Source organism: Gastrolobium bilobum, unplaced genomic scaffold (genome assembly GCF_033153095.1).
Source record: "Gastrolobium bilobum isolate Gb01-03AN ecotype WA unplaced genomic scaffold, APGP_CSIRO_Gbil_v1 utg7986, whole genome shotgun sequence".
Lineage (NCBI taxonomy): Eukaryota > Viridiplantae > Streptophyta > Magnoliopsida > Fabales > Fabaceae > Gastrolobium > Gastrolobium bilobum.
The window spans coordinates 384,882-399,834 of record NW_026899159.1 but is presented as its reverse complement, the minus strand read 5'-3'; the positions used below and the strand labels follow the sequence as shown (position 1 = coordinate 399,834).

At 33.2% G+C, this 14,953-nt stretch overlaps 1 protein-coding gene across 11 annotated transcripts; it reads left to right on the top strand.

Moving 5' to 3' along the window:
- The first annotated feature begins 7,306 nt into the window (after nt 1-7,306).
- Nucleotides 7,307-14,262, top strand: LOC133287784 (transcription factor PIF1). Of its 11 annotated transcripts, none has more exons than XR_009748288.1 (9): nt 7,307-7,671; nt 7,771-8,557; nt 11,243-11,341; nt 11,429-11,494; nt 11,618-11,683; nt 12,268-12,675; nt 13,078-13,156; nt 13,519-13,613; nt 13,696-14,259. XR_009748288.1 is itself a non-coding variant. In XM_061485459.1 (8 exons), exons 2-8 carry the CDS (start codon nt 7,565-7,567, stop codon nt 13,150-13,152), a joined length of 1,608 nt encoding a protein of 535 aa, XP_061341443.1. In that variant the 5' UTR covers nt 7,307-7,459; nt 7,561-7,564; the 3' UTR covers nt 13,153-14,262. The 11 variants fall into 11 exon arrangements, 7 of the variants coding, with proteins under 7 accessions (XP_061341443.1, XP_061341446.1, XP_061341441.1 ...); XR_009748287.1 differs by having other exon boundaries at nt 13,519-13,623; XR_009748286.1 differs by having other exon boundaries at nt 13,078-13,613; nt 13,696-14,262.
- Nucleotides 14,263-14,953: the final 691 nt, after the last annotated feature.

Here is a 14,953-nt window from a genome sequence, read left to right as displayed (position 1 = left end):
CTTTAGATTTAGTTGAGATCTCCAGCTCCAGAATGTTTCTTTAAGGTAGCCTTGTTAGAATTAAAAATTACTAAAATTGTTTCCTGCAAATCTTATTGCTATTAAACATTGCACTTATAATTGTTGGTGCCGTTGTTCAAATAAAATGATTAAAGAGGCATCATCTCAGGAGTCTTAGATCTTCCCTTTTCTGTTATAAGCTTTTTTGCTACTATATGACCAACAAATTTGACTTTATAAATTTATTCAAAGTCACACTTTATTTTACTTGCACAACAATTGAAAAGCTTTACCTTCTGCGCTTCATATATGGCTTGCTTTTCCCTTAATCATATGACATTACCAACTTTTAAATTACCTTTTTTAAGACTGGCACCCTAGCTTGATTTTATTTCAATCAGGAAGTTTTAACACAATTATCATTTTGTTTTAAACTAAGAATTTGTTACTAGTTGAGTCTTAATTTCATGTTACTAGCGGCACAATGGACTTCTCTGTTGAATACGTTAATAATTGTATAAAATCTCAGATCATTACAAATGTGACAATATATCTTCTTCTTTTATTTTCTTAAATTTTAAATTTAGATGGACCAACTTATTTAATTCTCCAACTTGAATGAATTTAGTCAACTAAGCATGGCTTGGGTTGACATATACTTGGACAAAAGGTCCTCCAAGCATTCGGTCCATTAGGAACCGTGGAAGGTGAAAGACAAGATTGTATTACCAAGCAAATATGTACAAGGTGTTATTTCGTCGTTTTCCTGTGTCGCTGACAGTAAAGGGAGGATTCAATCGTTGATTTACATTCATGTCTTGCTTACGTGAGTTCGTCTAAAATTGTGTTTACAAGAAAATTATGTTTTTCTTTTTTCTATTAAGGGTACTTTTCATACCTTTTAAAATATTTAACTCTGTTAACAAAATTTTGGAGGAAAAATCAAATTAGGGGGCAAGTGATAAATAAATTTTAAGTAGGGGGTAAATAATTAAAAATTTCGGGAAGGGGGTAAGTGATTTTGAGAAAACTTGTAGGGTTTTTTTGAAATTTTCACAAAAATAATAAATTACGCATCATTGTCAAACAAAAGATTAATTAAACATATATTACATGTGATATTGGTGCTTCAGATTCAGTAGACAATATCTCTAACTATAAATCAAATCAAAATTCACTGCATATTGCATAACCAAGATAATAATTAGTGTTATAGCCTGTAGGTACATAACTTATGTAACTCAATAAACAACAGATCACTCAAATATTTCAAAAAAAAAAACAAATCATTTGTGTGTGAGAGTGAAAAGAAGAATGACATCAATTGATGAGAACAAATTAATTTTTTTTATGAACCGGGTCACCGATTTTTACAAAAATCGGCCGAGTCGCACTGATTCCATTACATGGGCCAGTTATATGACCTGGTTACTGGTTTCCGGGTTGACCCGGCCGGGTCGGTCCGATTTTCACAACATTATTATATACACTTAAAAGTATGTGGGGCATGTGAAGAAAAGAGATGAAAAAAATATGAGTCCCATATATTTTTATGTATATATAAGAGATAAATGTATCTCTTACAATATAAGAAATATTAATCTCATAAAGATTTTAGATTATCAATAATAATAAAATGAAAATATTTTTATTTTAGTAAAATGAAAAAATAAAAAATCCTTATGAGAATTTTGTACTTACTAGGTAGATACGGGGCTCACAAATACTTTGCCACATTTTTTTTTGAAAAAAAGATATGCTAAAAGCAATTAGTTACATCATAATTTGGGTAAAGCTACACCCCTGACACCATAGACTATTATGGGTTTCGTAGTCTGGATTTGATCGACTTTGAAGCAAAAACTATTCAATCTAATCCCTTCGGTTTGATTATTTAATCATCTATTCGATTTTTTTTTTAAATCCGATCGGATTCAATCCAATTTTATTCGGTTTGGATTTGATCGGTTTTCGGTTTTTCAAAAGGCCTAAAACTTCAGTTGTACAAATCACTAGCTATATCAAAATAAAGTTATTCAAAGTTACAAGCCACTGAAAAATTTAAGTCTTCAAATTATAACAAGTCTTAAAACTCATGAAGAGTTAAAGTAGATTAATAGACAATAAAAAATTAAAATAAAATAGTTTTCTATCAATAACATCCAAGATTCTAAGTCTCCAAAATAACAAGATTTCAAGTCACCATCTTTCAAAAATAATAAATACATAATACATTTGAATGATTTGGACTGGATCATTTTTTACCAACCAAACCGAAAACCGATCAAATCCAATTAAAATATTCTGGTTTTTCTCTCTCGATATTTTGCTTTTCAGTTATCGATTTTTCGGTTCGATCACCGCGGTTTGAATCGATTTGGATTGGTTGATGAACACCCCAACAGGCTACCCTCTCCTCACATCTTGGTGGGGGATTTGTAAAAATTTGCAGGTCCCAATTAGAGATATAGGCATGTGTTGCTAGCCAATCTACCCCTCCTTGGGCCTCTCTATAAGTATGGGAAATCTAGACTTCCCAATCTCTGTTAATCAGGTTCCTAATGCGATGCACCAGTTTATTAAAAAGGTGTTGTCTTTGGCATCCTTTCAGAATCATGTCTTTAGCCACACTTGAATCTGCCTCCAGACAGATCCTTTTGAACCAACATTCCCAAGCTGTCTGAAGGTCAAAATAGCCCCCCTAAACTTCAGTGTTGAGCGAGTTACCATATCCCAATAACTTTGAGAACCCCCACAATCCATTTCCCGCTACAATCTCGAATCAGAAACACATCCTTAGTCTTTCTTAAGTATTTGAGGATGGTTTTAACTGCTGTCTAGTGACCCTCTCCAGGGTCTACCTAGTACCTACTCGTTATGCTTAAAGCATATGTGACATATGGTTTCGTACAAATCATGATATATATGATGGATCTGATAGCCGAAGCATATGATATCTCACTCATGCAATCCTTATCTTGTTGTGTCTTATTTTTGTTGCATACTTCTCTTATTTTTCATCCACCAAAAAACTCTAGCCGTAATACATACATGTATGGCGTTTTCTTTCTCTCTCTCTTGGAGTCCCCACAACCACCACTCTCCCTTGCTCCTTCTCTCGAGTTTTAACTATCTCTCTTGAAGGATCTTGGGTGTTGAAGAATCATTCTTCTCCTACAAGATGACAAATTGGTGTGAACTTTCATCGGAGGTCTTGTGTTTTCAAGTCTCAAGTAGTGATAAAAAATGCATTTGATCTGGAGTTTTAATTCGAATAAAGATATCATCTTTAATCCCTAACATGTCTATTGCATGTATTTAGGTAGAACATGTGTGAGGGTGGACAAAGATTATTTTTTGCGCATGATTTTGTTTTTCTCTTTCTTGTTCATGACTTATAAAGGCAACTTTCAATCGACACCCATGCCCTTGAATGAATAAGGTTACTACTGTTTTATGCTATACTTACATTTCCCGTTGATAACGATGTTGCATCATTTTCGAAGGAAAACTAAAATCCAAAATGAGATGTAAAACTCATACCCAATGTTGTTAAAATCGCGTTTTAACTCGTGGGATCGTACGATTGTACAATTTTTTTACCATGGACGCGCCAACTTGGTTGCAGGATCGTGAAGGAATGAGATTGTCTAGGATCGATGTTTAAACTTGTAAAAACGTGAAATTGTGCAATCCATCCATTTTGGGTGATTCACAGAAATACCCATACGTCCGAGAAAGGTTAGTCTGAAAGACAAAAAAAGGGGGGGGGGGGAGTGAGCTGTGGTTGTCGTCGTTGTCGAAGATCAAATAAGAGATGAAGAGGACACTAGTGTTCTGTCGCTACAATCGACCATTGAAGAGAGAGAATAAGACAGAGGGTTGGATTTTCATTACTTGAGCTGTTAAAAGAGAGAGAAAAGAAGAGATACAATTGCTTTAGTTCTAATTTTTAATTCACCACATAATTCTTATCGCATTCTCCTTTTTCTTTATCATTTAAATTTTCAGTTTTGTAATTTCACGCTTTTCAATGTTATGTTGATTCCATAATACAATATTATATAAATGAAGGGTTCATTTTTTTTACAGTAAATATAGATAAGTTATCTGCATTGAACCCAAAATGATATCGTTTTGGGAGCGGAAATCAAGGTATTTTTTTAATTTTAATTTATTTCAGGATTATAATAGTCTTTATAATTATAATTTTTTAATATTTCAACATCAAAATGACGTCGTTTTGAAGGTAAATACGGATAACTTATTTGCTGTAATGTAGAAATATTTTTCTGATAAATGAATTCCCTAAATAAAAACTGAATGAATTTACCAAAAATAAAAATTAAAAAACTTAATGTTAAATCATTTAATTATAAATTAATTTTTTTAATTAATTTTAATACTGATTTAAATATTATTTTTATTTGTTATTATATATTTATATAATAACAAATATAATTATGGTGTTAATTATGGTGTTAATTTAAATATATTTATATGATTATATTAATTTAAATATATTTTATATGAACAAGTACGATCTTATCCATGTCGATTTTACGATTTACGATTTTTTTATCTCTTTTCGATCTTAAGTAAAATCTCAATTTTAACAACATTGCTCATGCCCTGCGTTAAAAATAATAATTTATTAATTAAATTCGAAATTTTATACATAAAAATAATCCCAAATTCTAATGGACATACTCAATAGGAAAAAATAAACTTTTTTTATGACTATTGAGTGTCTTTGGGCAAATAGAAGTACCGATCCTCATACAATTTGAATAATATATTGAACGAAAAGTCAAAATAATTAATATGCTATAACAAAAGCACAAACTAACTTTGAAACATATCTCATACTACAAAACATAATTTGCTCTTGCAATAACCTTGTATTAGATTGAGTGTTGACCAATTACAGATTAAGTTTAAATAACGCCTCTTACATATCTACCTCAATAAATTTTTGAAAATAATCTTCTGTATTTTAAATTTAGTATTTTTTATTTTAAATTTAAATTTTTAAAAATAATCCACTTTCTATTTTATGATTTTCATTTTCTTTTATCTTTCTCTCATTTAAAATAACATAACTCCATGTACTTTAAAAGGACAAACCCTAAATTTATATATAGAGAGATACTATTACAAAGAATTTTTTTTTCATTTGGTCACAATTATATTTATTCTCAAATGATGTTATAATTTGAATATAAATATAAAAGATATAAAAAATTATAACATTGTAAATATTTCTTATTATGCAGTGGTAAATGCTTAAATACATACTATATTACATTTATAATTTTCTGTTTTTTATATAAATAACCTCTTTTTGTATATTTATATTTTAATCCTGCTATCTTTGATATGAATTATTATTTTAGAGAAAATGATAATGTAAATTAAAATTTTATAAAGAAATACTACGATTATAATATTTTTCTTTATTTATTCAAAGGTAGGTTCATAAATGATTAGGAGAAAGCTTTCCATTTTAATGTGAGCCCAAACTGAAGTTGGCTACACTACTATCACAATCGATCCATTGCGGAGAGTTTTCCATTTATGTCAGCCGCTACTCTTAAAATTCTGATGACGAGATTCTCTCAAAAGCTTAAAAAGCATACCACCCGGTACTTGCGCAGGTTTAAATGTATGCCATACGAGGAAACTACTGAATCGTTGATTTAAAACTTGAGCTATAAAAAAATAATTTACTAACTAGTGTTTTAAAAATATTTGTTATATAAAAAAAAACCAGACCCGCCTCTCATCAAATTAGTCACAAAATAATTAACCGATTAAAATATTTAAAAAAAAAAAATATGTTATAGAATATTTAAAATTAATTATTTTAAAATACTAAATATTTTTAGTATATCTTATGAGTTTAACATTTCTCCTATTATAGAAAATAACTTTATCTTATGCAAATTCAAAACCATGTCGTTTTGAAATTAAAATTAAAAATAAAGAATATTTTAATAAAATCAGTGATACAAGAAAAAAGTAAACTTTTTAAAATATCTTTTAATTTTAATCTTAAACCCCAAAATGATATCATTTTGGGATTGTTCGAGATAATATTATCTGTTGTGACAATAAAAATATTTTTTTCATATTTTATTTATTCTTTTAGGGATATGTTATCCTACCTAATTTTTTTGATGTTTACTCTACATATTTTTCTCTAATATCATTAGGTTAAAATTGTAACTAACATTTATTATTTCTCTACTCTTGATATTCTGATTTAAGGAGGTTAGAAATTGATAGGTAAGCTAAATATAAAAAAAAGATGGGAAAAGTGTGTATAATTTTGAAGGATGTAAAGTTGTGTCATTTTAAGAGAGAGAAAGAGATAGATAAAGGAAGAGAGAGAGTTGACAAAAAAAATAAAGTTGTGGGTCCCACCTCTTTGTGAGAGTGAAAGGATGTAAGTTGTGTAATTTAAATGTATAGACACTTTTCCCAAAAAAGATAGAATAATATTCTATCACCAAATTAAAAAGTTGTTAAGCCACTACATTTAGTATAATAATGAGGAGATTTGGATAATATATATTATGTTATATATTCAATTCTCACCCTTATATATAGAAAACATAAAAATAAAATTGTTAATAGGTACGATACGAATAAGGATGTGGGCTCCTGCCTAATAATTCGTGCCACATAGCACGCACTCCAGAATCTATTCTTATCTGTCCCCATAGTTCGTATTAAATTAAGTTAAACACAACACATTAAACATTGGATTAGATTAATTATTACTTTACTAGTTCGTCTTTTGTTTCTCTTTTTGGAATAATTATCTTCACAGGCTACAAAAAGACTATTATTGCTTTGAGTAAACTCTTCCTCGTCGAAAAGGATTTAACCTTTTAAAAAGAGATTTTTATGCATACCGTAAACAATAATTTCAAATAAACCTGCATGCTTTTAAAAAGTTTGCAGAAAATACTAACGTAGATAAACAAGTTAAATAATCTAAATAAAAACTAATTTCGCATCTAAAGAAGTTAGAAAAATTTCATATGATTAAGAAACACTTACTTACATACTAAAACAACCTGATGTAATTAGAATTGAAACGGACAAAATTTATCTTAAAAGGAGAGAAGAAAGAAAGTAAGGAAAAAGAAAGTAAGGAAAAAGAAAGAAAAGAAAAAAAATAAAGGAGAAGAGATGTGAATTTAATGCAAACCGTCAAAAATCCTTTTCGTCTTTTAGCTTTGCATTATTCGGAGAGAGACATCTTATCTCTGGGTATATTTAGGTTGTGGCTGCTCTCTCCTTTCAAAAGCCAAAGATGAGGAACACCAGCTACCAGCCAAACACACCGCGAGTTCTTTTCTGCAAACCCAAAAACAGAGAAAATCCCAACCACCATTAACCTCGATTTATATCCACTCCTCACTCACCATGCTCAGCTATAGCTACGACTGTAAGTTGTTTCTTTTAGCTTAGATTTCTTTTCGTGATGGATTTTGATATTTGCTTCTCCTTTCGTTTCTAGGAGTTTTTTTTTTTTTTTTTTTCGCTTAGCAATATGAATCACTGTGTTCCGGATTTCGGAATCCAAATGGATGACCAAGAAGAATACCAAATATCCATGCCTTCGGCTTCAGGGTTACCTCGCCTAAAGAAACCCTCCATGTGAGAAAACTTTCCCATTCTCTTCTCTCTGGTGTGACCAATTATTAATTGTTGTTTTTGTGTTTATTAATTAACCAAGAGTGTTGAAAATTGAAACAGTGCAGACGACGAGATCATGGAGCTGCTATGGCAAAACGGCCAGGTCGTGATCCAGAGCCAGAACCACCGTCCTCAGAAAAAACTTCCGCCGCCGAGGAACTCCGACGATGCGATTCCCTCAACGACGAGGGAGATTCGACAAGAAGTAGAAAACTACGATCAACATCTCTTCATGAAAGAAGGCGAAATGAATTCTTGGCTTCACTATCCAATCGACGACGATGATCCTCCATTGGATCAAAGCTTCTGCGCCGATTTCTTCTACCCGCCGCCGATTGTTAACAACAACAACAACAGTGCCATGCAAACAACTGCGCGTGCGTCTCAACCTACGGAACTCCGGCAGCCTCCGAGGTCGGTGCCTCCTAAGCCTCCGATTCCGCCGGCGAGGAGGCCGGAGAAGGTGCCGGCGAAGACGCCGAACTTCGCGTACTTCTCGAAGCACAATGCGAGACCCGAGCTAGGGCCGTCGTCGAGTTCGAAGACCGCCGCGAGGGAATCAACGATGGTGGATTCGTGCGACACACCTGCCGCGACGGCGGCGGTGGAGGCTTCGAGAGGTTCTGAGACTGTCAGAAGCTCGGCGAATCCCACGGAAGATACTGCAGGCTTAGCGGCGCCTTCGACGACGTGTGCCAGCGGAGGAAGGGGTACGATGACGTGCGATGTGACGATGACGTCATCTCCGGGCGGTTCAAGTAGCAGTGGTGAACCGGTTCAGAGGGTGGTGGCACTGGACCGGAAACGGAAGGGTCGTGAAGCAGAGGAATGGGAGTGTCAGAGCGAGGTGAGTGAATTGACTCAGCATATTTTTTTTTATTCTCTCAGACATCAAATTACAATTACAAATGCACATTCCCTATGCGATGGCGCAGAGTGAGTGACGTGGGTTTACGTGAGCACACCCTGCTGCGGTGCAGTGGTTGTGCCTTGTGGTATCGTCAGTTTCAAAAAAATGACTGTACAAGTCGCGGCTGCAGATGGCTGCGCCACGTTTATGGTGATAAATTCAGAACTTTTGTTCTTGAAAGAATCGGAGGCTCTTTTTTCTTTTTGAAGTTCAACGTCAATTAAAAATGTGAAAATCTAGTAAAAATTAAAATTTTTGTTGAACTGAGAAATACCAAAGACTCTAATAATTGGTGGTACGAATTTAAGTCCTGATATTTGATCATAATCATTTAATATATATTTTTTTATCTTATTATTAATGAGTGATTATCATCAAATAATATGATGACATGACTAATTTTGTTTACATGAGAGGATATAAATCTTTTGTGGTACCCTTATTAATTTTACAGAATAAGATGCTCTTGAAGTACTCAAACATCACTATTTTTTTTTTCTCTTGAAGGAGAAATGCTAACTCGGTGAAACGAATTAAATCATATTTAAAGTCTTAACGATTAGGTTGATGATTGTAGTGGCTCATAATGCATTTGTTCGAATTTAGTTTTTGGAGGAATTACCGATGGAGATAAGTACCAAAGTTCGGCATTTAATTTTGATACACAGTTACACTAGTATAACTCAACCATGTGTTTACAAATTATTAAAAAATTGCAGCTTTTCAATTAGTTATTGCTAGAGTCAAATTCTACTAATAATATGGCAATGCATGATTTAATGATAGTATACACTAATGCATCAAAATGAAAAAAAAAGTAGTTTTATTTTTTAAATTTGATTTCATGTGTTGTTTTTTAAATTCCATTTAAAAATTATTTAAAACATAATAATAAGTTAACCACAATGCAGAGTTTATTAGTATTGTTACCCCAAGCGATTGGCTTATTATTATGTTTGGATTCTAATTTGTAAACCATGGCTTAACTATATGGAAAAGCAACCTTTTTTCCACTATCACTCCAGCCATGGTTTAAGACCCAAAATCATGTTCAAATAGTGGATGAAACTTAATTTGCAAGCTATAAATTGGGCTTTGGAATGTTGTAAACTATAATCCTAACACCGTACAAAAAGGTAAGGAGGTGTGCTACTTATCTTGAAATTGACAAATGCTATTTGTGGCACCAAATGCCTGTATCACGGTATTTGATAGCAGATGCCGTTCTTTTGTTACTTTTTGTTAAAATTTAGCTTCTTTACAATGCAGCCTTTATTTCGCTTAGTTTAAGTCGTTGATATTTGAGTAGATGTGGTTGTATAAAACAAATATATTTGAGGAATGAAAATTGACAATGAATCCATGCATTTCTTTCGTAGTTCAAATTTCAGGAATTCGAAGCATCAATTTAAATATAACACAAAAATGAGCATTTACTTTAAACTTAATATTGTCTCACCTTAAGTCACTAGGATGGATTGGTACAGTGACGAGGAGTTTGAATAGTTTGTATGAGGTCATAGCTTCGAAACTCGGTGATTGTATAAAAAAAAAAAGTCTCACCTTGCACATATGGCATGAAGTGTTAAGGGTGGAGGTAGGGGGAGATTTGAGTGCTATTGGACCCCAGAGGATCATAGTTATTATGGGATACGTGGACTAGCGGTTTCTGTGGAGAAAATCGGAGTAATCCAAATATAACGGATGCAGTTATTAGCTAAGCTTATGTCCATATCAGGTATTCACCATGAAGGTTTTAGACCTGATGATGGTGAGGTGTTTGCTAGTTTTTAATCCATGACTTACATTTTAAAACGTTTATGGAAAACTATGAAATTGTCAAGCTTTCCCTTTTTTAATTTGTCTTCTTAGACAAGAATCATGTTCTAATTTCTTTCACGAGGACGCTAATATTTTATATTTTTCCAAAAAAGATATCCTGTGTGAACAAATTGGAAGCCAAGCATTCGATGCACAGTATGAAGGTTAGCTAGTTGCGCTTAGTTGTGGAGTTTAAAAGGACAGGGATTTAGGTAGAAATCCTTGGCTCAAGCAGTGGTACTTCCCGATGTGCCAGAAAATCAGTAGGTTTAGAGGCTAGAATTACTGACTATAGTGAATAATACTGGTAAATTCTTGGTAATTGCTATGATTGATCACCTAAGCTGAGAACTAGAATCAATTTGGACATTATAGTCTTGGCCAAATGGGTGAGGTAAGTAAATAATGTTAATAATTAATACCTAGATACATAAATAGACGATAAGTGATTCAATCTATTCAGCATTAGGGAAGAAGACATGAGGCTGTAGTGATCTGTTGCTTTATAACTTACGTGCTTTAGTAGTTTTGGATCTCATCTAGGTAGCATATTCTAGTAATGTAACTGAAGATTGTTTTGGTTGGGCAAGAAAAAGCAGGGGGTGGGGTGGGGGGTTGTATATGAGTATGTTTCCCTTGTTTTCTGTGCAAGGTTCCTTGACATGTACTTTGGAACACGCATGAGCCAGATCAATAGTTCAATAGCAATTATTTTGTTTCTTACTGATTTTCTGCAATTCATTTGAATTGCTATTATTTGCTTCTTCTCTATTCTTATTTCTATTTGTCTTGCTGTAAAAGGATGTTGATTTTGAATCTGCGGAAGGAGAAAAACAAATTCGTGGATCAACATCAACAAAGAGATCCCGTGCTGCTGAGGTCCATAATCTCTCAGAAAGGGTCTGTACATTCATTTCTCTTTTGAGTTGGCATCTTTTATGCTGTTTTTCTCATAACATGAAATTTTCCCTTTGCATTTACCTGCAGAGGCGTCGTGATCGGATTAATGAAAAGATGAGAGCTTTGCAAGAACTTATACCTCGTAGTAATAAGGTAAACATAATTTTTCAAATTTCTCAGTTCTTTATTTCTTTGGAGTATAAGAGGCAGTGTTTTAGATTTTTATTTCCTTCCTAATTTCTGTTGTTAATTTTGGTTCCTATTCTGAAATCATAGTCGGACAAAGCTTCAATGCTGGATGAAGCAATTGAATACTTGAAGTCACTGCAGTTACAAGTGCAGGTACATTCTTCTTCTTCTTCTTTTGGGTGATTCTTAACTTTTCAGTTTGTGTTGTAAATTCATTTCCATGTACACTACATTCTTTGTGTTCATAAATTATTTAGGCAGATTAACCTATGCTTAGCTCATATACAAAAAATTGTATTTTCAACAAGATGCTTTGTTAACATGTATCAACATCTAGTAAGGGAACATTGCAGAAGCAGTCTACTTGATTATAGGATAATTTATCTGCATCCACCATTTCCAAATGTTTTGAGCTTCAAAAGGTTTTAGGAGTAAGGGTACAGGGACTTAGGAAAGTTAAGGATGGCAAGACAATGTAATAAGCTGTTACATGCTTAATATAAGTTTTCTTTAAAAATAAACTTTAGATCCTTTTATTGTGAGAGGGAGGTTGGCAGACCACAGATGTTGTATTATACATTATGCTATTCAGATGAAGGATAATCTTATTATTGATGTGCACACATTATTAGAAGTGTCCTCTCTGTATTTATAACCTGTACAAAGGTCATATGCAATGAAGTGTATCAAGTTATTTACATTCCATGGTCATATACTTTCATTTCTGACACGAACAGAGAGTGCAACGTATGCAGATGATGTCCATGGGATGTGGCATGGTACCTATGATGTTTCCTGGAATCCAGCAGTATATGCCGACAATTGGAATGGGGATTGGAATGGGTATGGGTATGGAAATGGGAATGAACAGACCAGTAATTCCATTTCCCAATATGTTAGCTGGTTCGGCTTTGCCAGCAGCTACTGCAGCTGCTCATTTGGGACCAAGGTTCCCTGTGCCTCCTTTCCATATGCCGCATGTTCCTGCGACTGATTCATCTAGAATGCAAGTAGCAAATCAGTCAGATAATAATATGCTCACCTCTGTTGGTACACCTGATCCGACTCAGTCACGTATCCCAAACTTCACCGATCCTTATCAACAATACCTTGGTCCACACCAGATGCAGTTTCAATTAATGCAGGTATTTTGTCCTCCAATGTTGTCTCTGATTTGGATTTTTTTGAACAATCTCTGAAGTAACTCGATGCACCTTAGGTCCATTTGATTTCCTGCTCCCACGATATAAATTATTTTACTTCAGCGCATTTGGAGATGGTATTCAGTGGAAATAATATGCTGGTTTACAAGGCATAAAAAAATATTGTGCAAAAATTGTTATTTTATGTTCATGATACCTCTGGTATTGATCCTGATTTTACTTTTAGCTCCCTCTTAACTGGGAGGAATAAAAACCTCTCAAAAGAACTTTTAAGGAACTCCAGTTTTGCAATGTTACTTGGTATCTTTTTTTCTTTTTTCTTTTTTAAATTTATAAATTGAGCACAAAGATGTGAACGTTTATGAGGTCCATTTCCATGTGTAGAATCAGGCAATGAATCAACTAAATGTTAGCAAGCCAAGTACCAGTACAGCCCCTGAGAATCCAGAAAACCATTAGTCAGGTGAATTACTTTATCTTCGTATTCTGCGAGTTTTGGTGGAAATAAAAGATGGTTTATTATGCAGTCTGGGTCTTAATGATCTTGATTTGTGCTTACTGTGTTCTTGTGTCATGTTTCTGGAGCACATTAATATCCAGATCTGGTTGTTTACCATGTCAAAGAAGTATGCTATTCTTCAGAACCAATTGGATTGCACTTGTCTTGAAATCAATGTGAACTAATTGTTGGTTATTCACATTTTTATTCTAGTACTAATAGTTTTTGCTTGCTACGCATATAAATTCTATCGTATCTTTCTGGATGTTACAAAAACAAATATTGCTACTTTTAAGTATTTCAATTTTTTTCTTGATGACATTCAGGAGAAAAACTGATTCTTTAATAGTTACAATCAAGGGTTGACTATTCAAATGGTGCTGCATATTATTGTATTGCAATTACCACTATCTCCACTATGGTAGTGCATTGTAAGTCCTGAATACTTGATATTGCACAAAACAAGTATACCATCATTAACAATGGACTTATGTGGGTTGCAGGTTAGATTTTCCGGCACCAATGCTACAACTACCAAGTTTTGTAGTGTAAGAGAGCGAACCATTTAGCAGTTCTCAATAGCAAGCTAATCTATACACGACTAACATGTAAATTATTGTAACTTAGTTTTCTCCCTCTTTTTATCTTCCCCTTTTTCCTTCTTAAATTTTAACTGTTTGAGAGATTCTTTATTTAATACGAAAAGAGGAACCCGATAGATGGTACAATAGATGTACAAGTCCATCCTGCGCCAAACGCGGAGGGCCCTTTCTGGCAGCTTTAAATACTTTTTGTCTTGAATCTGCTTCAGGTTCTTTTTACGTTCCTCTTCATTACAGCAGCCAGTGATCTTTATAACAATTATTTACAAAGAGAAACTGAAACAGTTCTTGATTTAAATGACCCATATGGTTCGATACTTCCAATATTTTCAGTAAATTTAAATAAAATTTAAAAATTATAATATAAATTGTGTACACTAGACCGTCGGGCAAGCATTGGTATTTGCATCGATGGCTAAAGTTATTAGTTAGCCAATTTAATTTCCTTTTTGTGATAATACATTGTTCCTGTCTAATGTACGGTGGGTGGGCCTGGGTGGTTTTGTAGAGAAGGCTAAGTTGTAAAGTCTTCTGACTCACACCTATTTGCACAGCTAGTGAAGGGTGATTAAGGGTTGGCATGGACCAATCTGAATCTATATTTTGGTCAAATTAAACCAATTTTTTTTTTTTTTAGAGTTGCTCCGGAATAGGTTCAGATCGGTTTATGTTTTAGAATAGGTTCGAGTAGGGGTGTTCGTTGTTTGGATTTGATCGGTTTTGAAAGAAAAAAATCATTCAATCTAATTCTTTCGATTTGAGCATGTAATCATCCATTCGGTTTGGTTTTTTTCAAATCTGTTCCGATTCAATCTAATTTTTTTTCGGTTTGGATTGGATCGGTTTTTGATTTTTTGAAAATATTAAAATTTGTTTAATAATTATTGGGCAAATAATATTTTTTTGTATATATTGGCTTTGTAAAAAAAAAAAATTGAAATATAAAAATAACGGTAAACGATAATTTAGTTTTTTTTGGCAATGATAAGATATGAAGCTCTATACAGAAGAAATTTTGTTCATGAGATGTGACTAAGTTTTTTTTTGGTTTTAGTTGATGGGTTAATGAACCTTAAGTTTAGAAATTTTTGGACTATGATTGAGGAAAGGTCCATGTAAAATTAATATATTGGATCGGTTTGGATTAGATCGGTTTTCA